At 41.7% G+C, this 22,987-nt stretch overlaps 1 protein-coding gene and 2 long non-coding RNA genes across 3 annotated transcripts; all 3 read left to right on the top strand.

Annotated features, from left to right (window-relative positions):
• Positions 1 to 2,275: 2,275 nt before the first annotated feature.
• Positions 2,276 to 19,724, top strand: LOC306706087 (uncharacterized protein; the record flags this gene model as incomplete). Its single annotated transcript, XM_079172996.1, has 24 exons — positions 2,276 to 2,458; positions 3,142 to 3,706; positions 3,855 to 4,051; positions 4,146 to 4,535; positions 4,836 to 5,128; positions 5,413 to 5,478; positions 6,779 to 6,876; positions 6,975 to 7,231; positions 7,328 to 7,412; positions 7,564 to 7,635; positions 11,372 to 11,628; positions 11,754 to 11,838; positions 11,942 to 12,187; positions 12,307 to 12,444; positions 14,644 to 14,900; positions 15,055 to 15,139; positions 15,274 to 15,509; positions 15,589 to 15,984; positions 16,068 to 16,161; positions 16,326 to 16,534; positions 16,687 to 16,843; positions 16,941 to 17,485; positions 18,468 to 18,597; positions 18,771 to 19,724. The coding sequence occupies 24 exons, from the start codon at positions 2,276 to 2,278 to the stop codon at positions 18,911 to 18,913; spliced, it is 5,184 nt and encodes a 1,727-aa protein (XP_079029122.1). The 3' UTR covers positions 18,914 to 19,724.
• Positions 8,276 to 8,745, top strand: LOC306705849. Its single transcript, XR_013767350.1, has 3 exons — positions 8,276 to 8,356; positions 8,482 to 8,566; positions 8,670 to 8,745. It is a non-coding gene; the product is annotated as an uncharacterized lncRNA (long non-coding RNA).
• On the top strand, positions 9,912 to 10,381 carry LOC306705848. The gene is made up of 3 exons (XR_013767349.1): positions 9,912 to 9,992; positions 10,118 to 10,202; positions 10,306 to 10,381. It is a non-coding gene; the product is annotated as an uncharacterized lncRNA (long non-coding RNA).
• Positions 19,725 to 22,987: the final 3,263 nt, after the last annotated feature.

Genomic DNA, 22,987 nt, shown 5'->3' with positions numbered 1-22,987 from the left:
AAGGGTCACATAAAAGCAGCGTTTCCACACAGAGGCACCACAGTTACTGCTCATCGTTCATTCTTCAACTCATCAAACAGAGAGAGTATTAGCGACGGGAGAGGAGCTGAGACGCTGCCGTTACAGGATCAGCCATGCTCGGAGGCATCCCCACACATGTGTTGGTCACAGTGACTTTACTCTTTGTAACTCAGACAGGGACTCAGTGCAGGTGGGTGTCAAGATAATTCAGCTTTCAACTGTCAAAAAAACATTAGCTGATGTGTTACTTGAAATATTGTGATACTGATGATATTCATTTCATAATGTGAATGTGGATTTTGATTTGTGTTAAAGTTTTGTTTTTAGGGCATTAAGAATATTTTATCAATTATTGTTAAAAAAATAAAAGTAATCATTGTTTTCCTATTTCAGGGCTGAAATTGACTTTTCATTAGTTACTTTACCAGATTGGAGGACAAATTCAGGTATGAAGTTTTACAATTACTAAGACTTGTAGATACTCCTTAATCACTACGATTTCTTGAATAAAAATGTTCCACAACAACAAGGATTAAATAAAGAGACATACATAGACAGACACACATGCATACTGTACATAATACAATATTTAACCCATTATTTTTCCTTTCATAGAATATGTTACACAGTGTTTCTACGACAGACACAACCATATGATTTGTGACTGGACCCAACGATCAGGTACAGAAGATTACTGTAAAACATCACAGCAATTGATTTCATTAATTAAATCTAATAATACAATTGAAAGCCAAATGTGTTTTTCTGAAGTCATCAAGACAGGTTACAGTTCAGTTCAGTTCAGTTCAGATAGACTTTGCTTTGACACAAAGGATTTGGAACATCGGTCCACAGTTCTGTTTTAATCTACAGACAGGCTGTGACTGTGCCTCGCCGCATATCACAAACTGATCTGAGGCAGGCTAATAATGTTTTATAGTCTGGTGCTCTCCCAGGGGCAATTGAAGTAGAGGGTCTGCACTAAAGGCTTAAATTTAGCAGAAAACACTCTAAACGGCAATTTTGCATTTTATGATGATTGCACCACAACAGATGTGCTTCTTGTTTTACTGCAATGACAAAGACGAGGGAATGGTTTGCTATTTCTGATGTGATTAAAATTATGATGCAACATAAAAGCTCATTCCCAACCTGCGTAGTTAAAAATATATTTCAATATATTTATATTGTGTGATTTAAAAAGAAGTGGGTTGGTCATTGTCATTGAAGTTGTACCGAAAGTGTTACATTGGACCTATTTAAAAAATGACTTTGGTCGCTTTTTATTATGTGGATGAAAGCATTTCGTGTATTACATTTTCTTATTGTCCTTTTCACCTACAGACGATGGCGTAGGGACTGTTTTGGAGAGTGGCCCACTGAGGCTGGAAGGCGAGGCCTGTCTAGAGTTTTGGTACTTATCCCCAGCTGCAGCTAATGGGACAGAACTCCGCGCTCTGCTGAAGAGCAGCGTCGGTCTGATAGAAATCTGGACCTTGCCTGCCCTCCCCAGGGATGCTTGGAGACAAGTGTTTGTTCCCTTGGACGTCGTCGAATCAGGGACTCGGGTAAAATAGCCAACAACCACATACCTATATTTAAACTGTATTGGGGAATTAAAATATAACATTGTTTATATTCAAATCGATAATCTGCTTTTACATCAGGTCGTAGTCGAAGCAGTGTCCATGGAGGGACAGTTCACATTCAACCAGATGGGTGTAAGGAGAGGCTCATGTGGTAAATATTCTTTTGCTCTTTTTTTACTATATTAAGAGCAATTCGTTCAATTAAACATCATTACTGTCGTAGCGCTTATCAGGGAAACTGCAAAATGTAATTAAATATGTAAAAAAAAGAAGTTGACAATTTTGCTAAGGCAGTAAGAATGTGTTTCATTCCTTTGATTGATAACGAATAATGAGTTTAATAACTGAGGTAATAGTTCATATATTAACACTAAACAATTAATCAGTGTTACTAATCAGTTATTAATAGCCATTCCTAAGTGATAGTTTACTCAGTCACATCCCCCACAGGACCCCAGTGTGAATCTGACACAGAGTTATGGACAGATGAGTCCACCCGCTGCCTCTGTCCTGGAGGCCAGCTCTCTTGTTTTCCCTCTCAGTGCCCTAAGGGACAAATCTGCGGTCCTCAAATAGGAAGATCCAGTGGGATTTACGCCTCTGGGACTTGTACTATACAGAGTCACACAGACTGCAGCACTTTTGATGGAGAGGTGCTCCGCTTCATGGCGCCCTGCACCTACACGCTGGCTAAGACCTGCTCAGCCACTGAGGCCATGCCCATGTTCACTGTGGAAGTGGTCAACGAGCCGAACTGGAACTCATCTCTGCCGACTGTTCAGCAGATCATTGTGGACATGGGGAACTTCAGAGTGTCCCTGCTGAAAAGGCAGACACACCGGGTTGTGGTGAGTCACTCTAACAAGGGGATAGAAATTTAGGAGGAGATTGATTTCTGATGCCTGTAACATCTGCCGATACATTACATAAAAAAATATCTATGACTATTACAAAGGGAGGCTAGTTTTCTCTTGTGTTTATACAACCATAGTTTTGAGCATAAATGTCCAAATAAAATTTCTTTTTAGATTCTGCTTTAAAAACTACACTCATGCGGCCTTTGACACATTTTTGACACTGGTTTATGTTCTGTTTACTCAGCTAAGCTGTTTATCCGATTGACATCCCACATGGAGTGTTGACAATGAGTATTTTTCATGGCTAAAGGAGACCGTATTTTTTTTGTTCTTTGAAGCGTACAGTATTACCATCCCCCTAAGAGGCATCATTTCTAATGTTCTGTCTGTACAACTTCAGTTTTGTGGCACCTTGCCTTTATGACGCAATGAGTGTTGAGCTACAATGTAATGAATCGAAGAGTTCCCATATCTGCCGGCCATACTACTGAAAAACTGAGTTTATCGGAAAGTGCAGAGTTAAGTGGCATAATGTCCTGGACTTATCTGCCTTATCAGTTCCCAAAGATATCACTATCTCCAGAGTGCTGCGTTTGTGCAAACTGTCTTATACAGTAAGTCCATATTGTGGATGACAGCCAGTAAGGATGTCTAAAACTGACACTGTTCTTCAGGTTAATGGGGTCTGGAAGAAGCTTCCACTGAGACTCGGCAGTGGCACTGTCAACATCAAGAGCAACCCGGCTGCTGTTGAACTGGGCACCAGTTTTGGTCTTTCGGTCTCATTCGACAACGCTGGTGCCGTCCATGTCAACCTGCCGTCCACTTACTCTGACAAAGTCTGTGGCTTGTGCGGAAACTATAACCACGTCAGGGGAGACGACTTCAGAAAGCCTGATGGAACGACTGCCCGAGATGCTACAGCTTTGGCTGAGAGCTGGCAGTCTGGGCAAGCCACCTCCTCCTGTGAAACCATTCTAGTACCTCATCAGTGTGACCCACTGGAGATGGCCGAGTATGTCAGTGAGCTGTACTGTGGAGGCCTCCTCTCTAGCACTGGGCCCTTTGCTGCCTGCCAATCAGTTCTGGGGGCAGAGAGCTACTTCAGGGGCTGTGTGGTCAGCATGTGCTCTACCCACGGTGACCCAGCGGTACTATGTGAGGCATTACAGGTGTACGCTGATGTCTGCCAGGAGGCTGGAGTCTCCATACCCATATGGAGGAACTCTACATTCTGCCGTATGTAGCTTTATTGCTTCCTGCTTTTATTTCTTTGCCCAATGTCATTAAAATATGGAAGATAGTGGCAAATGATGAATGTAATAATACAATTACAGGTATGTTCATGCCCTCTGATCTTTCCACCCTTCTCTTGCACTCCTCTCAGCCCTACAGTGTGGTGAGAACAGCCACTATAACTCATGTGCCGATGGCTGTCCCGAGGTATGCTCCAGTTTGGATATAGTCGGCTCCTGTGGAAGCTGTGAGGAAAGATGCGAGTGTGACTCTGGCTTAAAGCTCAGTGGGGGAAAGTGTGTCCCAGCAGAGGACTGTGGGTGCTGGTATAATGGAAATCACTATGAGGTAAGCGAGTTCGATGTGCGGATAACAATTTCATATTCACCTCTTCACTTCCACAGCACTGGAATTTATTCACACAACTCCCTTTTGCCTGCAGAAAGGAGCAACGTTCTTGAAGGGAGAGTGTGAGGAAGGGTGTCAGTGCATGGGCAATAATGACATGCAATGCACCTCAATGCAATGCACAAACAACGAGGTTTGCAAGGTCAAGGGTGGCGTGAAAGGCTGCTTCCCTTTCAAACCCGCCACCTGCAGCGTGTATGGTGATCCACACTATATCACCTTTGACGGGATGGCATATGACTTTCAAGGGGGCTGCAGTTACACGCTGACTACCACGTGCTCAGAAGAAAGCTCAGTTCAGTTCACTGTGATTGGACACAACATGCACTCCGCCCTTCAGAACTTCACCCGATCCAAGCTTGAAGCTGTGGCTCTTCAGGTTGAGGATCTCTACCTCACCCTGAATCAGAGTGGAGAGGTCTATGTAAGCATGAAAACTCTTGTAGTTACACTACATATCAATCAATCCCACCTCTTTTATAGCATGTGAATCAGAGGCTGTTTTGCAAATGTGTTCCAGTTCAAACAAATTAGTCACCTGAAAGTGGCCCGTTTACTGGATTCGGAGTGTTATTGTTCTGTATTATCTACAGTAATTTATTAATGACCGTGGTTAATGACTTTAGTATCAGAACACCCATCTTTATTGGGGTCAGTTATTACTCCGTGTCAGGTCACTGGGGGAAGTAACTTGTTTGTCGTCTGGGATTGTCCTCTTTTAAAGGTGAATAATAGCCCTGTCCGACTCCCCTATTCCACCAATGGTACATACGGCTCTGTATGGGTCTACCTGAAAAAAAACTATATTATCCTGGAAACAACCTTTGGCCTCAGAATGACGATAGATGCACGGAACAGACTCTTCCTTCAGGTGGATGAGCGCTACAAGTATGAACTGTGTGGGCTGTGTGGCACCTACTCTGAACGCCAAGACGATGACTTCATCGCACCAGGAGGCCAAAATGCTACTGGGCCATTTGAGTTTGGTGATAGCTGGAAGGTGCCAGGCAATAATGAGTAAGCTATTCTACTATAAAGGGTAACATTATACCTACTAAACATCAGCATGTTAGCATTATCAATGTGAGCATGTTAGCATACTGATGATAGCATTTAGCACAACCTGGTAAACCCAACATTTATTTTCATTTATGCATTTAAAACCATTTGATCAATAAATAATTACGTATTAATGCATGGATTACTACACATTAATACACCTAATTATGTCTTATTCTAAAGTGAAACAATACATTAAAATGTCTAGATGTTTATTTCATTGTCTAAACTTTTTCCTCCAGTTGTATTTCCCATCCAAATGATCCCAGACTCTGTGATTATGATGAAGAGAATGAGGCCTACAATGAGTGCTACACCTTACTAGGGGACGCCTTCGAATCCTGCCATGAACTCATTCACCCAAACATCTACCTCAATAGTTGTGTGTATGACTACTGCGCCACCAATGGTGACCAACACACCCTATGTGAATCTCTCAAGTCCTATGCAGCAGCATGCCAGGTTGCAGGAGTGGAGCTGCCCCAATGGCAGACAAACACAGCCTGTGGTGAGTGTTTGAGTCAGGCATGGGGATGATGATGACTGTGTGGTTACTCTGTAAATATGTGTGATATTTAGTTGCAACAAAATTGATAGAATGTTTTTACAGAATAAAATGTGTTGATCTATTGGCACCAAAGGTCATAACATCTATTGCTGTAAAAACATCAAGTTTCTCACCAAAAATTAGGTTTTACAAGAGTACATTTGAACACATCGTGACTGAGTTATAATTTACCTTTGACCAATATCCCTTTTTTACTGAGTGTCTGATCAAGTTAGTTTTTTTAAGCTTTTTGTTCCACGGCAAATTTTTGGCATGCAGTTCAAACAAATTGCAAACTTTATGTCTTCTTCACCACATAAGAACTTCCACACCGACAACATCTTGTGTGGGTGTGTGTGACTGTGACATTACTCTCTACGCCGTTGTGTGCCAACATCAAATTGTCATGCGAATCAGCTGAAAACCATCCGGTTTTAATTGGCTTATGATCAATTGGTGCAACTCGAGCTGCTGTTTTTCATTGTTTGGATGATGACTCATGCCCATTGCATCAACAAACTAGGCAACTGCCTAGAGCCCTGCCTGAGCCAATCATTGTTTTGTTTCTATGATTCGTCATTGACATAAGTAGGGATGCTAATTTTCTTTGCTCAGCTTTTCTGTTTAACGAATAGCATTAATCGGTCAAAATTATTTTTTGCGGTTAACCGGTTAACTATGAACATCCCTAGATATAAGCAAAGTTGTAGAAGGTACATGGTTATCTGATGGGGTTGCCTAACTCATAATAGCTCTTAGGGTGCCAAAAAGGCTAAGGTGGTGAACTCATTTCCCTTTTTTTTTGTTTGTTTGGCTTTTTATTTTGTCGTTGTCCCCATTTCAGCTGACCCCCCAACCACTGCAATTCTTCCAACACGTCCAACTACTCCCTCTACAACATCAGATCAGACTCGTAAGGGCACTCAGGGTTGGAAAAGGTTTATCTCTAACTGGTTTGTATTATCAGTGGCATAATACAGCTCATAATATTTTTCCATTGTGTTTATATGCTTTTTTATAGTCTGTCCCATAAACTGTGACTTTGAAACAAATCTGTGTGGGTGGCAGCAACTCGTACAGGACAGTTTTGATTGGAAGAGACATTCAGGACCCACCCCATCAAGCTTAACTGGACCAAACCAAGACCACACCACTGGAGGTACACCCAATGTCAGACCACACTATCACATCTGTTGTGTTGTTGCATCGGCATTTCATCATTCATGTTTAATGTGCTTTTTTTTCAACTTTCTCCAGCTGGTTTCTACATGTATATTGAGGGAAATAATGTATCCCATGGAGATTCAGCTCGTCTGTGGAGCTCAATGTGCCATTATAATGGCCCACTCTGCCTGAATTTCTGGTACCATATGTATGGTTCAGCCACAGCCATGGCCCTTAATGTCTACCTGCTGAAAGACAATAAAGCTACCAAGCTCTGGGCCATGATGAACAACCAGGGACCAGATTGGCATGCAGGAATTGTTGACATTGAAGTGTCTGGTCAATTCCAAGTAAGTCTGACACTATATAAAGACAATATATATAAAAATATAAAATTATTTTATTCTATACAATGAAACTTTATACTTTACTACTACCTCTTCCAGATCATAGTTGAGGGGATTCGAGGCTCTAATGCTCTATCAGATGTGGCCATCGATGACATTTCCATCCACTTTGGCTCATGCTCAGGTACATTCACCTCTAACTAAAAAGAAGAACAAAACATTCTAAATTTGATTAATGATATAATAATATAAGCCTATGGTGCAAATAAATCAATAAATCATGGCCACAACAGATATCTCATGGTTTAAGCAACATCAATAATGACGTCCTTTAGGTACCTTCCCTGGACTGGTTAGTGGAACTAAGCCTCCTTCAACAACTGCGGAAGTCCTCCCCTCACTCCCGAGTAAGTGCACAGGAAGCAATATTTTATGGGCCACTTGTTTCTCCATCAAAAAGCTGAAGTGTGGTTACAAATTAACATTTATGTCAAGTGACTAGTGCAACTTCTCATGGTAATTTAAGTTAAAGATTGTCTAAATTTTTAGGAAGTTGCACAAGGGCCTCAACATTTAGGTCATGTTCATTTTTTTGCAAATGTTTCCCCTTTAGTCTGCAAAATAGACTGTAGCTTCGACAGCAATCTTTGTAGCTGGAATCAGATGGTGACAGATGCTTTTGACTGGACATGGCACAGTGGTTCCACCCCAACCTTGATGACTGGGCCATCTGCTGGCCACACTGGTGGTAATATACTCTTTCTCTATGTAATATTCTAAACGGTGACAGATAATTTACAGAGGTAAGGAAAATCTGTCTCACAATATAAAGTGTATTGATAATTTGTTTTATTTCATTCCTGTTTTCTAGATGGTCACTATCTTTACATTGAGGCCAACAGCGCGTCACATGGAGACACAGCTCGTCTCATCAGCTCTGAGTGTTCTGACTCTGGACCTCAGTGTCTGCAGTTCTGGTACCATATGTATGGCTCAGCAGATACAATGGGCCTCCATGTCTACTTGTTCCAGGACAGATTAGCTGATGCTGTTTGGTGGAAGAGAAATGACCAAGGAAATATGTGGCACATGGCTCAGGTGGACATGACAACAACTGGGGCTTTCCAGGTCAGACATCTTCCACCAGGCACTGATGATTAGATGATATAAAGATCGTCAGTCAATTATGTTGTAAAAGTAAAATATTAACTATAAGAGAGATCTTAACAAATGTTTTCCCCCTTAACCTTAAGATCATCATTGAGGGGCGTAGAGGCTCCAATGAAGAGTCTGATGTGGCAATAGATGATATAAAGCTTTATCGTGGCCGATGCTCTGGTAAGTACCACTAAACCCTAAAAAACATTGTTTATCTTAACGCTGAGTAGCAAGATAATGTATCAAAAATGTGCAGGTAATAACCTTTCTTAAACTGTTGCAGATGTGAGTGGTGTTGTGACAACAAGTCCTCCTGAACCTGAAGGAAACACAAATCCTCCAATTGTCCGAGAGCCAACCACTGCAGCTCCACAGCCTCCTGTGGTCAATGTTACTGCTCAGCTCCCCGTTACAGCTCAACCCCCTGTAGCAAATGTCACCGTACCTCCAACAGTGGAAGCACAAACCGACTTCATTAATGAGGAAAATGTCACTGAAGCTCCAGATAATAGACCACCACCACACTCAGGTACAGTGCTAAACACAGCAGCACTTTTAGACAGCTGGTGTTGGGACCTTCATAGTTCATTTGTTCTACATCCAGTTTTTGTGATTTCCTGTAATCTAATGTCTGACTTTTGTTCCCAGTATGCCAACTCAACTGCAATTTTGAACAAGATCTATGTCAGTGGAATCAACTTCTTACTGATGTTTTTGATTGGACAAGATATAGTGGCTCCACTCCAACTATGATGACTGGGCCTTCTTCAGATCACACCACGAGAGGTAATTAAAGATATAATAAATAGAGAGGCCGAGCAAAGCTGGTGAAGAACTGTCAGCACACTCTTCGCCAGTTTGACATCTGCCACAGTCACACTTATAACTAGCAAAAAAATTATTGTTGTTTGTTGAAGTAGTTCTTACTTGTCAAACCAGAATGGCAGACTGTCTGAACTGATGTACTGCATTTCATTAAGATAATATATTTCCTTTAGGATGTACCAGTAAAGTTGCTTATGGATTAAGTCAGTTTATGTCTTTCAGTGTTATAAAGACATTTGCACTGTCAACATTTAGCAACCAGTTTCAGCTGCAACATGACATGCCTTGATATTATAACAGGGTTTCCACCAGAAAACTTGTTCTCAGAGGAGTGACTTGTCACTAAAATGCAAACGCTGGTCCACCTTAAAAGTCAGCCCACCTCAAGTACGCCGAAGCTGAAGTTGTCGCAGGGCGTCGGGCTTGTAATACACTGGCAGAAACCTTGTATAACATTATCTAAGAAAACTTTTAAATATGCCGTAAATTACTTTAACTCACCTACCTCTTATGTCCTTAACCAGATGGACACTATCTTTACATCGAAGCCAACAGCGCGTCACATGGAGACACAGCTCGTCTCATCAGCTCTGAGTGTTCTGACTCTGGACCTCAGTGTCTGCAGTTCTGGTACCATATGTATGGCTCAGCAGATACAATGGGCCTCCATGTCTACCTGCTCCAGGACAGATTAGCTGATGCTGTTTGGTGGAAGAGAAATGACCAAGGAAATATGTGGCACATGGCTCAGGTGGACATGACAACAACTGGGGCTTTCCAGGTCAGACACCTTCCACCAGGCACTGATGATTAGATGATATAAAGATCGTCAGTCAATTATGTTGTAAAAGTAAAATATTAACTATAAGAGAGATCTTAACAAATGTTTTCCCCCTTAACCTTCAGATCATCATTGAGGGGCGTAGAGGCTCCAATGAAGAGTCTGATGTGGCAATAGATGATATAAAGCTTTATCGTGGCCGATGCTCTGGTAAGTACCACTAAACCCTAAAAAACATTGTTTATCTTAACGCTGAGTAGCAAGATGATGTATCAAAAATGTGCAGGTAATAACCTTTCTTAAACTGTTGCAGATGTGAGTGGTGTTGTGACAACAAGTCCTCCTGAACCTGAAGGAAACACAAATCCTCCAATTGTCCGAGAGCCAACCACTGCAGCTCCACAGCCTCCTGTGTTCAATGTTACTGCTCAGCTCCCCGTTACAGCTCAGCCCCCTGTAGCAAATGTCACCGTACCTCCAACAGTGGAAGCACAAACCGACTTCATTAATGAGGAAAATGTCACTGAAGCTCCAGATAATAGACCACCACCACACTCAGGTACAGTGCTAAACACAGCAGCACTTTTAGACAGCTGGTGTTGGGACCTTCATAGTTCATTTGTTCTACATCCAGTTTTTGTGATTTCCTGTAATCTAATGTCTGACTTTTGTTCCCAGTATGCCAACTCAACTGCAATTTTGAACAAGATCTATGTCAGTGGAATCAACTTCTTACTGATGTTTTTGATTGGACAAGATATAGTGGCTCCACTCCAACTATGATGACTGGGCCTTCTTCAGATCACACCACGAGAGGTAATTAAAGATATAATAAATAGAGAGGCCGAGCAAAGCTGGTGAAGAACTGTCAGCACACTCTTCGCCAGTTTAACATCTGCCACAGTCACACTTATAACTAGCAAAAAAATGATTGTTGTTTGTTGAAGTAGTTCTTACTTGTCAAACCAGAATGGCAGACTGTCTGAACTGATGTACTGCATTTCATTAAGATAATATATTTCCTTTAGGATGTACCAGTAAAGTTGCTTATGGATTAAGTCATTTTATGTCTTTCAGTGTTATAAAGACATTTGCACACTCAACATTTAGCAACCAGTTTCAGCTGCAACATGACATGCCTTGATATTATAACAGGGTTTCCACCAGAAAACTTGTTCTCAGAGGAGTGACTTGTCACTAAAATGCAAACGCTGGTCCACCTTAAAAGTCAGCCCACCTCAAGTACGCCGAAGCTGAAGTTGTCGCAGGGCGTCGGGCTTGTAATACACTGGCAGAAACCTTGTATAACATTATCTAAGAAAACTTTTAAATATGCCGTAAATTACTTTAACTCACCTACCTCTTATGTCCTTAACCAGATGGACACTATCTTTACATCGAAGCCAACAGCGCGTCACATGGAGACACAGCTCGTCTCATCAGCTCTGAGTGTTCTGACTCTGGACCTCAGTGTCTGCAGTTCTGGTACCATATGTATGGCTCAGCAGATACAATGGGCCTCCATGTCTACCTGCTCCAGGACAGATTAGCTGATGCTGTTTGGTGGAAGAGAAATGACCAAGGAAATATGTGGCACATGGCTCAGGTGGACATGACAACAACTGGGGCTTTCCAGGTCAGACACCTTCCACCAGGCACTGATGATTAGATGATATAAAGATCGTCAGTCAATTATGTTGTAAAAGTAAAATATTAACTATAAGAGAGATCTTAACAAATGTTTTCCCCCTTAACCTTCAGATCATCATTGAGGGGCGTAGAGGCTCCAATGAAGAGTCTGATGTGGCAATAGATGATATAAAGCTTTATCGTGGCCGATGCTCTGGTAAGTACCACTAAACCCTAAAAAACATTGTTTATCTTAACGCTGAGTAGCAAGATGATGTATCAAAAATGTGCAGGTAATAACCTTTCTTAAACTGTTGCAGATGTGAGTGGTGTTGTGACAACAAGTCCTCCTGAACCTGAAGGAAACACAAATCCTCCAATTGTCCCAGAGCCAACCACTGCAGCTCCACAGCCTCCTGTGTTCAATGTTACTGCTCAGCTCCCCGTTACAGCTCAACCCCCTGTAGCAAATGTCACCGTACCTCCAACAGTGGAAGCACAAACCGACTTCATTAATAAGGAAAATGTCACTGAAGCTCCAGATAATAGACCACCACCACACTCAGGTACAGTGCTAAACACAGCAGCACTTTTAGACAGCTGGTGTTGGGACCTTCATAGTTCATTTGTTCTACATCCAGTTTTTGTGATTTCCTGTAATCTAATGTCTGACTTTTGTTCCCAGTATGCCAACTCAACTGCAATTTTGAACAAGATCTATGTCAGTGGAATCAACTTCTTACTGATGTTTTTGATTGGACAAGATATAGTGGCTCCACTCCAACTATGATGACTGGGCCTTCTTCAGATCACACCACGGGAGGTAATTAAAGATATAATAAATAGAGAGGCCGAGCAAAGCTGGTGAAGAACTGTCAGCACACTCTTCGCCAGTTTGACATCTGCCACAGTCACACTTATAACTAGCAAAAAAATGATTGTTGTTTGTTGAAGTAGTTCTTACTTGTCAAACCAGAATGGCAGACTGTCTGAACTGATGTACTGCATTTCATTAAGATAATATATTTCCTTTAGGATGTACCAGTAAAGTTGCTTATGGATTAAGTCAGTTTATGTCTTTCAGTGTTATAAAGACATTTGCACTGTCAACATTTAGCAACCAGTTTCAGCTGCAACATGACATGCCTTGGTATTATAACAGGGTTTCCACCAGAAAACTTGTTCTCAGAGGAGTGACTTGTCACTAAAATGCAAACGCTGGTCCACCTTAAAAGTCAGCCCACCTCAAGTACGCCGAAGCTGAAGTTGTCGCAGGGCGTCGGGCTTGTAATACACTGGCAGAAACCTTGTATAACATTATCTAAGAAAACTTTTAAATATGCCGTAAATTACTTTAACTCACCTACCTCTTATGTCCTTAACCAGATGGACACTATCTTTACATCGAAGCCAACAGCGCGTCACATGGAGACACAGCTCGTCTCATCAGCTCTGAGTGTTCTGACTCTGGACCTCAGTGTCTGCAGTTCTGGTACCATATGTATGGCTCAGCAGATACAATGGGCCTCCATGTCTACCTGCTCCAGGACAGATTAGCTGATGCTGTTTGGTGGAAGAGAAATGACCAAGGAAATATGTGGCACATGGCTCAGGTGGACATGACAACAACTGGGGCTTTCCAGGTCAGACACCTTCCACCAGGCACTGATGATTAGATGATATAAAGATCGTCAGTCAATTATGTTGTAAAAGTAAAATATTAACTATAAGAGAGATCTTAACAAATGTTTTCCCCCTTAACCTTCAGATCATCATTGAGGGGCGTAGAGGCTCCAATGAAGAGTCTGATGTGGCAATAGATGATATAAAGCTTTATCGTGGCCGATGCTCTGGTAAGTACCACTAAACCCTAAAAAACATTGTTTATCTTAACGCTGAGTAGCAAGATGATGTATCAAAAATGTGCAGGTAATAACCTTTCTTAAACTGTTGCAGATGTGAGTGGTGTTGTGACAACAAGTCCTCCTGAACCTGAAGGAAACACAAATCCTCCAATTGTCCCAGAGCCAACCACTGCAGCTCCACAGCCTCCTGTGTTCAATGTTACTGCTCAGCTCCCCGTTACAGCTCAGCCCCCTGTAGCAAATGTCACCGTACCTCCAACAGTGGAAGCACAAACCGACTTCATTAATGAGGAAAATGTCACTGAAGCTCCAGATAATAGACCACCACCACACTCAGGTACAGTGCTAAACACAGCAGCACTTTTAGACAGCTGGTGTTGGGACCTTCATAGTTCATTTGTTCTACATCCAGTTTTTGTGATTTCCTGTAATCTAATGTCTGACTTTTGTTCCCAGTATGCCAACTCAACTGCAATTTTGAACAAGATCTATGTCAGTGGAATCAACTTCTTACTGATGTTTTTGATTGGACAAGATATAGTGGCTCCACTCCAACTATGATGACTGGGCCTTCTTCAGATCACACCACGAGAGGTAATTAAAGATATAATAAATAGAGAGGCCGAGCAAAGCTGGTGAAGAACTGTCAGCACACTCTTCGCCAGTTTGACATCTGCCACAGTCACACTTATAACTAGCAAAAAAATGATTGTTGTTTGTTGAAGTAGTTCTTACTTGTCAAACCACAATGGCAGACTGTCTGAACTGATGTACTGTATTTCATCTCGATAATATATTTCCTTTAGGATGTACCAGCAAAGTTGCTTATGGATTAAGTCATTTTCTGTCTTTCAGTGTTATAAAGACATTTGCACTGTCAACATTTAGCAACCAGTTTCAGCTGCAACATGACATGCCTTGATATTATAACAGGGTTTCCACCAGAAAACTTGTTCTCAGAGGAGTGGCTTGTCACTAAAATGCAAACGCTGGTCCACCTTAAAAGTCAGCCACCCTCAAGTACGCCGAAGCTGAAGTTGTCGCAGGCCGTCAGGCTTGTAATACACTGGCAGAAACCTTGTATAACATTATCTAAGAAAACTTTTAAATATGCTGTACATTACTTTAACTCACCTACCTCTTATATCCTTAACCAGATGGTCACTATCTTTACATCGAAGCCAACAGCGCGTCACATGGAGACACAGCTCGTCTCATCAGCTCTGAGTGTTCTGACTCTGGACCTCAGTGTCTGCAGTTCTGGTACCATATGTATGGCTCAGCAGATACAATGGGCCTCCATGTCTACCTGCTCCAGGACAGATTAGCTGATGCTGTTTGGTGGAAGAGAAATGACCAAGGAAATATGTGGCAACTGGCTCAGGTGGACATCACAACAACTGGGGCTTTCCAGGTGAAATGTTTTTCTAAACACGTCTAATGTTAGAACCTTGCAGAGCAAAACACTATTAGTGTTCTACCTGCAACAGTACATTAGTGTAATTGGACTGAATCAGTATGTAATAACAGGTATGCTGTGCTTTAGTAACATGTGTACTTCCTTTTAGATCATATTTGAGGGCCGAATAGGTTCCAACGATCAGTCCGATGTTGCCTTTGATGATGTATCACTTCATCATGGGCACTGCACAGGTAACTCTGTCCTCCTACTGAAATTAAATTATGTTCACACACATCATAACTGAAAATATGACTGACTTGATTTTGAAATGTAGTCACAGACCTAGCTAAACCAACAATCCCTGTTGTCACAACCTTCAATCTAGTTGCAACAGTGGGTCCAGAGTTTCCTCCAGCGAACAGCTCAACTGCAACACAAACGCCAACTTCATCAAAACCCCAGCCAATACCTACAACTACCTTTACAACAACTTCAAATCCTGATCTCCCACCAACAAGGCCACAAGAACCAATAACAACAACCACAAATGGACCCCAAACCACAGCTACACCTTACCCACCAACAACAGAGCACCCAGGAGTTGAAACTCCAGAGCAACCAGTACCAGAGTTTACAGAAAAACCTCAAATGACAGCAAGACCAGAACCAACAGCTACATCTAATGAACCCCCAACCACAGAAAGCCATGAACCAACAGCTGGAACACAACCACCAACAACAGTCACACCACAACCTCCAACTGAAACTCAGCCAGAGATACAAACCACAGTTAAACCACAACCCCCAACCACAGCTCAACCACAACCTCCAACCACAGTTAAACCCCAACCCACGACAGCTACCCCACAGCCCACAACAACAGCTGGACCACAACCTACAACAACCAATAAACCACATTCAACAACAGGTAGACCTCAGCCTACAACAACAGGTAGACCTCAGTCTACAACTACAGGTAGACCTCAGCCTACAGCAACAGGTAGACCTCAGCCTACAGCAACAGGTAGACCTCAGCCTACAACTACAGGTAGACCTCAGTCTACAACTACAGGTAGACCTCAGCCTACAACAACAGGTAGACCTCAGCCTACAACAACAGGTAGACCTCAGCCTACAACAACAGGTAGACCTCAGCCTACAACAACAGGTAGACCTCAGCCTACAGCAACAGGTAGACCTCAGCCTACAACTACAGCCACACCACAGTCTACAACGACGGCCAGAACACAACCACCAACTACACATGTACCAAGTAAGTTAGATGTTCTTATTTCTCTATAAAAAACAAGGACTGGGATTCCTATACTGTGCTTTCTACCTCATATGTTAGATTCCAATGGCAAAGTTCACCCGTATGCTAAGACACTATCAATGTATGACTAAGTGAACTCTGTCCCTACCACTCTGTCTCTCTAGCACCCTCTTGCCCAAGGAACAGTCATTACACCGCTTGTGTCCCACCCTGCAGTCCAACCTGTAAACACCTGAATGGCCCACCAGGCTGCAGTGACAATGAGCGTTGTGTGCAGGGATGTGTATGTGATGAAGGCTTTGTGCATGGACAGAGGGCTTGTGTGCCTATCCAAAAATGTGGATGTGTGGACAGGAATGGCACCGGACATCATGTGAGTGTCAAAATGACTCTTCATCAATGGCACAAGTCATACATAGCGTCAAATACTTGGGTCTACATTTTGAAGGCCTGAGCATTTTTGCCAAAATTGCACATGTGGACATTGATGTCCTGGCAGTATGATGACTCTCTTTTTCTTGTCAGTTCAATGAAGTGTGGTACACCAATCACTGCAGTCAGAAATGTGAATGTGAGAGAGACGACGGCGTGGGGAAGATTGACTGCGATGACGAAGATGAGTGCGATGGAGATGCTGTCTGCCTTCAAAATGAGAAGGGAAATTATTACTGCCAGTCTACAGGTGCTGTAAATGTCAACATTTAACTCTGTGATGCATCTAAACCATGTTATATCGTGTTCACTCATTCATGAATTGCTCTACACTTGTTGCTCCACAGGCTTCGGAGAGTGCACTATCAGGGGAGACCCCGAGTACAGAACATTTGATCAAATGAAGCATGAATTTGACGGTGAGCACTCGTATGTGCTGGTCCGGACCAACAACTTGCCAAATTACCTTCCACATGTTTACATCGAGGCCATCAATACCGGACGTGATGACGATGATAGTCATGGTGACAGTAGCAGTGAAGAAGACCACAGCCGCAGTGTGAGGGACGAAGACGATGAAGATGATGAAGATGATGATGATAGCAAACATGATGACGACAGTGAAGAGCATGATGACAGCAAACATGATGACGACAGTGAAGAGCATGATGACAGCAAACATGATCACGACAGTGAAGAGCATGATGACAGCAAACATGATCACGACAGTGAAGAGCATGATGACAGCAAACATGATCACGACAGTGATGAGCATGATGACAGCAAACATGATGACGACAGTGAAGAGCATAAGGAACACCATAAATTACAAGAGCTTAAGATCAGAGTGTATGATCACACTGTGGTATTCAAGAAGAATCGGAGGCTGGTCGTAAGTATCAAGGGCATTTCAACAACACACTGTCTCCATCTCATTTTCCTGTGGCTCCTTTTCAGCAGACATACTATTTTGTTCATGGGATAATGTCCTCATATTTTACACCACCCACATACATTTGTGAAAGCACTGAGGGAGATAACCAGGGCTCCTTCACATTTTTTCCTGTGAGGTGTTACGACAGCAGTGAGGCTGATGATGTGCGCTAGATTATGCTCTGTCATATGTTATTTCGCTATTGGCACTTTACACGTGTGTGTGTGTGTGTGTGTGTGTGTGTGTGTGTGTGTGTGTGTGTGTGTGTGTGTGTGTGTGTGTGTGTGTGTGTATATGAGAGCAAGCAAACAAAAAAAGAGAGAGCATGTTAAAAAGTTGCAATAGTGACAGGTTTTTCTCAGGAGTCAGAAGTAGTCTGAGCCATGTACATTTAAGAAGGCCTGCACAGAGTATATTGAATTCAATAGCAGAAGAACAGTAAAGATTTAGCATACTCATGCAGTAAACATTTTTTTAATTGTTATAGCTTATATTTTATAAATGTTTCATACGATTTTGAATTAAGGCTGGCCCGAATGCTCTGAAGCTTTGATAATCAACGTCCAAATCAGTATTTTTTTTTATGTGCATTACCCTCAAAATCCCCAACAGCACATGAAATAAGGAATAATGATCCCACATTATTCATTGTGTATCAACTTTCATGATTTTGATATATTCTCAGACAGATATTTTTGTTTTAAAAAAAGGAAAATTCTTGAAGTTCGATTTATATCCTCATCTCACATGAGACAATAATAGCAGAGTTGAGTACAATATGAGTTAATAATGACCACAAGTTTGACCATCCCTAAAGACACGCAGATAGCATGGTTAAAAATTCATGTTTTGTGAATCCTTGCACACAATCATAGATCATAAGAGTTCACTTAAACATGATGAATGTCATTGACACATACCCCCTTCCTTCTTCCTCCAGGTGGATGGAAGGAAAACCAAAACTCCTGCCTCACCGACTGCTGGTCTAAACATCTGGAAGCATTCCTCTCGCATCTACCTGAAGACCGACTTTGGCCTCTCAGTGGAGTTTGATGGTCGCAGCAGTGCAGGTAGCTCATCTTCACCTCATTAAACGATAGAATTCACTGTTGTCCTGGGATTTGTAGGATTCATCAACAAAATCCTCAAATCTCAACTCATCATTCTATCCCATGTCAACAAATGGGTTATTTTCTCTAGGAGAGAGTTAAGTAACACTGTATTGTTGATGTTGTTTCCGCAGAGATCATTCTACCACGCTTGTATAGAAGGAAGGTGGGGGGTCTGTGTGGGAACTTTGACGGTCAGAAGAGGAATGACTGGATGAAGCCAGATGGTACCAAGGCCAGGAGCATCAAAGAGTTCGGAGAGAGCTGGAGAGTGTGAATATCAGATGATGTAAGGATGAGACATGGCACATAAAAATACCCCGTGTAAGCTTTGACCACTAGCAGAAACATCACTGTGGCAGTTAACAAGAAATCAGACAGATTTAAATGCTGATTGAATCTTTTCATTAGACAACATATACTCTCCCACACCGAAGCTGCCAAACACGACATTGGCATAAACATGAACAGTGGTCATGATGTCCAGCTTTCTTCACCTCCCGCTCTTGAGGGCAATAAATACAGGACGATGGAAACGTTTCCACTGCTTGTATAGTGAAAGCTCTTAGAGGGCTACGCCTATACCCATAGAATCTGGAGTTACAATATGTAACTAACGTTCCATACTGCACTCACATCAATCAGGGATGTTGCGCTGTTTCAAGAATCTTTCAAACATCTTTGCTTATTCAGGATATCATCTGACTCTGTGGTAATATATCAGACTGCTGTTTGTGTCATTGCCACGCAAACAGCAGTGCACATGCTTTATAAAAAGTAATGATTATGCATCACTTAATGGGATTATTTATCACTATCCGTTAATGTTGGAAAGACACTCAATGTGCAATAAATGATTATACAAAATGAAGCTTGCACTTGGTCATAATGTGTATTGGAATATCAGTGCATTGGTAGGTTTTCTATTGAATCTTCATTTTTCTAATACACGTGCACTGTGGTTGTTTTTGTCATTGTGTTGCCATTATTCTAGTCTTTTCAGTCTCGTGTAGCTACAACTGCATTCTTGACATACAGTCAGATAGTTCTGCTGTGAATAAAAAATATATAAAGCTCCTGCTGGATCAGGTCATTGTCCTTGGTTGCTTCATTTTTATTTTGTTTTCAGCCAACACACATACACAGTTTAGGTTATAAGCAATTCAGTTAAACAGCATCCTCATATTACATGTTGGCGAGAGGTCATTTATCAGTGCTAATTGTACTGACGTCAGTGTGAAAATTACTCACATGGATACGAGATGGATCCACTAGATGGATGAAGCTTAATTATGTCAAGGTTTTATGTAGCCTAAATATTTGGTACGGTCTTGATGAGGTTAAGTGACACAAATATTAGTAAAACTGCTATTTATACAGTAACAAAAGACTTACTGTGGAGGAAATTGGTTAAAAAATGTCAATTAAACCCCTTTTCACTGAGAGAAAATATAAATTAAGACAAAAATTCAAATTCATGAACAAGTATTATTCTTTGGAAGAGTCTACTAGGATCTCCTTTGTCGAACCTGGAGACAGACTGTTCTCTACCTTGTTTACAGCTGTGCTGTGTGTGCAAGCCCACAAGCACAACGTCTTTGTAGTCTCTAGTACCACAGCACACAGCAGCACTCCCTCTGTGCTTGCAAATATCAGCAGAACTTTAGCATCCACAGCCTCTGATACATCACCACCAAGCACAACAAACAGTATTACATCTACACCAGTGGATGTAAGCATGCATAACGTCATCTACAGAGTCTATTTCTCCAGGACCCTGCACAACAAACAGCAGTACTACCTGTACGCTTGCAAAACCAATCCAACTTTTTTCCTTCGCAATAGCGAAACATTGGCTTTGGGTATCAGCCAATATAGAGTACCCGCTCTGTCACCGATATGTATTATTCAGCTGTATGCCTCACTGTGTGGAAGTGACTGAGATCATTCTTTTATGTGCAATGCAACATCAGGCTAGACCTCAACATTGCTGTCCTAACTTTGTAAAAAATAAGTAAATACATAGATATAAGCATACTGAATTCAAATAGTGTGATATCAGATCGCCGTTTTGTCACTAATCCCCGATCCAGCGACATGTCTTTTAGTCAGTATATGACACAAAGCAGCAGTACTACATCTACACCTGTAGATGGCCTCACAACTTTAGCTTCCAGTCGCCACAGCTGCAGGATGGTCATTATGATCTCTGCTGAAACAATTTGAAAAATGCACATTTTAAAAATGTATCGCTGCTGAAAATGAATTTGCAGCCAAAAGGTTCAATATCTTACATTTTTTGCATCAGGGTCTGAACCACCGATGACCCTTAGAGAGGTGAGCTCACAGGTGTTTCTGACAGAAACCGGTAGTGTCCCACTTTCACCAGCAGATGGGAGCAAATCTGGACTCTACCATCAGCTAAAGTAAAGGTTCAGTCAGCACCATGGATATCTGAACTTCAGTTTAGCATTTAACAGTTTTATTTGCACCTTTATTTGTACAGATGCCAGAATTGTGACCATTCACCAAAAAAAACCCAGTTCTATCCAAATAATGAGGGAAATTGTGTGAGCGTTAGCTAATGCTAGTAAACAACCTTTAATATATGCATCATACATATAAAAAAAACAATATGTAGTATACACACCTCTGTCTCTCATCTAATCAGTAAGTGTCTTCTCCCTCACTCTTTCGGTCCCAGACCTTTCTCCAGCAGAATTGTGAGGTCTGCACTGTGACCAGCAGACACATCGAACCCACCTGAGAAAATGCAAATGTTTCAACCGATGGAAGCATCAGTGTGGCTGCAGCTGTGCTGTAACAAAGGGCTATACACTGCTCTTCGAAACAACAATTCCAGCTGTTAACTGTCAGTGCTTTAGGGAAGAAAATGACATCAAATCTATTAAGAGTTAACTGGATATCTATCGAGGCAGTTCTGTTTGGCTGGATCGGGTCTGCAAGTGGTATTCCCACACTTCAAGGATAATGAGGCAAAAGTTTAATTATACTGGCAGTGGCGTTCTGGCCTATTTAAACCGCAGGGTTCTGTTCAATTAACTCTAAGACCAAGTGCTCGTTTCAGCAGTGGGGCGGTTCGGGAGCCAGCAGCATCCCAATGAGAATGTGTAATTTTAACAAGATTAGATTTGTAGTGCCATTCCATTGTGGTACAAAAAACTACGGCTGCAGCGAGGGATTATTTTCTCAATCGATGAATCTGTCCATTATTTTCTTGATTACTCGATTAGTTATTTGGTCTAAAAAGTGGTGAACACAGGCCCATCAGAATGTGGCAAAGCAAAAGGTAGGTGTGGTTTTCAAATATCAAATATCTTGTTTTGTCCAACCAACAATACAATACCTAAAGTTATACAGTTTATTTTCATAACAGAGGATGTAAATCAGAAAATATTCACATTTGAGAAGTTGGAATCAGAGAATTTGACATTTATTTCTTTATAAACTACATGTTTCTTGTTTACCCTTTTGGCATATACACGCTTTTTACTTTGACACATATATGACAACTAACCACTAGTCTAAAAACATTGACGGATTGAAAAGTTTATGTTCAAATTAAAAAGTATCAACGCATGTATCAAACACAGTACACGGTCTCTACTGTAGGATTCATTTTGCAGCACAAAAAAAGAGGAATACATTCTCAGAAGCAACCGGCAGGCCTCCTGCACAGGCTGCCTGACAAATCACAGCTCTAAAAAAATATATATGCAAAATTGGGGGGAATTCCAGCATATTTGGGAGCTCTCGTGTCCCTGCTGACTGTGTAGAGAGCAGCACGCAATGAGACAAAAGCGCCATTGACATGCAAGCGTGCAGAATATAGCCACCACAACATCAGCAAGTACACATCAGCAACAGCTTCAGAGTGCAAACAATGTAGACAAAGGTTCAAGTCAAACAAATAAATACGCACAGATAAGCCACAGAGACACAGTTGCAGTTCTGCATTCGTGGCGACATGAGGCGAGTCATGGGACACTCAAGTGTGACACATTATCAATCAGTGAAACGGGACAAAAAGCACAGCAAAATAAAATCAAACAACAACATGGTTTTATTTCTTTTGGCCGACAAGGGGACCGTTCCTGTCACGAGTGTAGGCTACTGTTGGCCGCGCTTTGCACTGTCCTTCCTGCTCCTATAAGTCTGCTTCTCCATGATGAAAAAAACATCACTGCATTTAAATCTGAACATTTGAATAAAGCTTCAATATTAATACATAAGTGTCACGGCATGCCGTCTTGTTTTTAGTGATACATCTAAACAAAAATAAAACTAAAAAACAGCTTAAACTTACAATTGTTGTAATTTGTAAATGCAA

Source organism: Pholis gunnellus, assembly GCF_910591455.1.
Source record: "Pholis gunnellus genome assembly, chromosome: 14".
NCBI classification, from domain to species: domain Eukaryota; kingdom Metazoa; phylum Chordata; class Actinopteri; order Perciformes; family Pholidae; genus Pholis; species Pholis gunnellus.
Note: the sequence above shows the minus strand (reverse complement) of the source record. Positions and strands in the feature narration are given on the sequence as shown.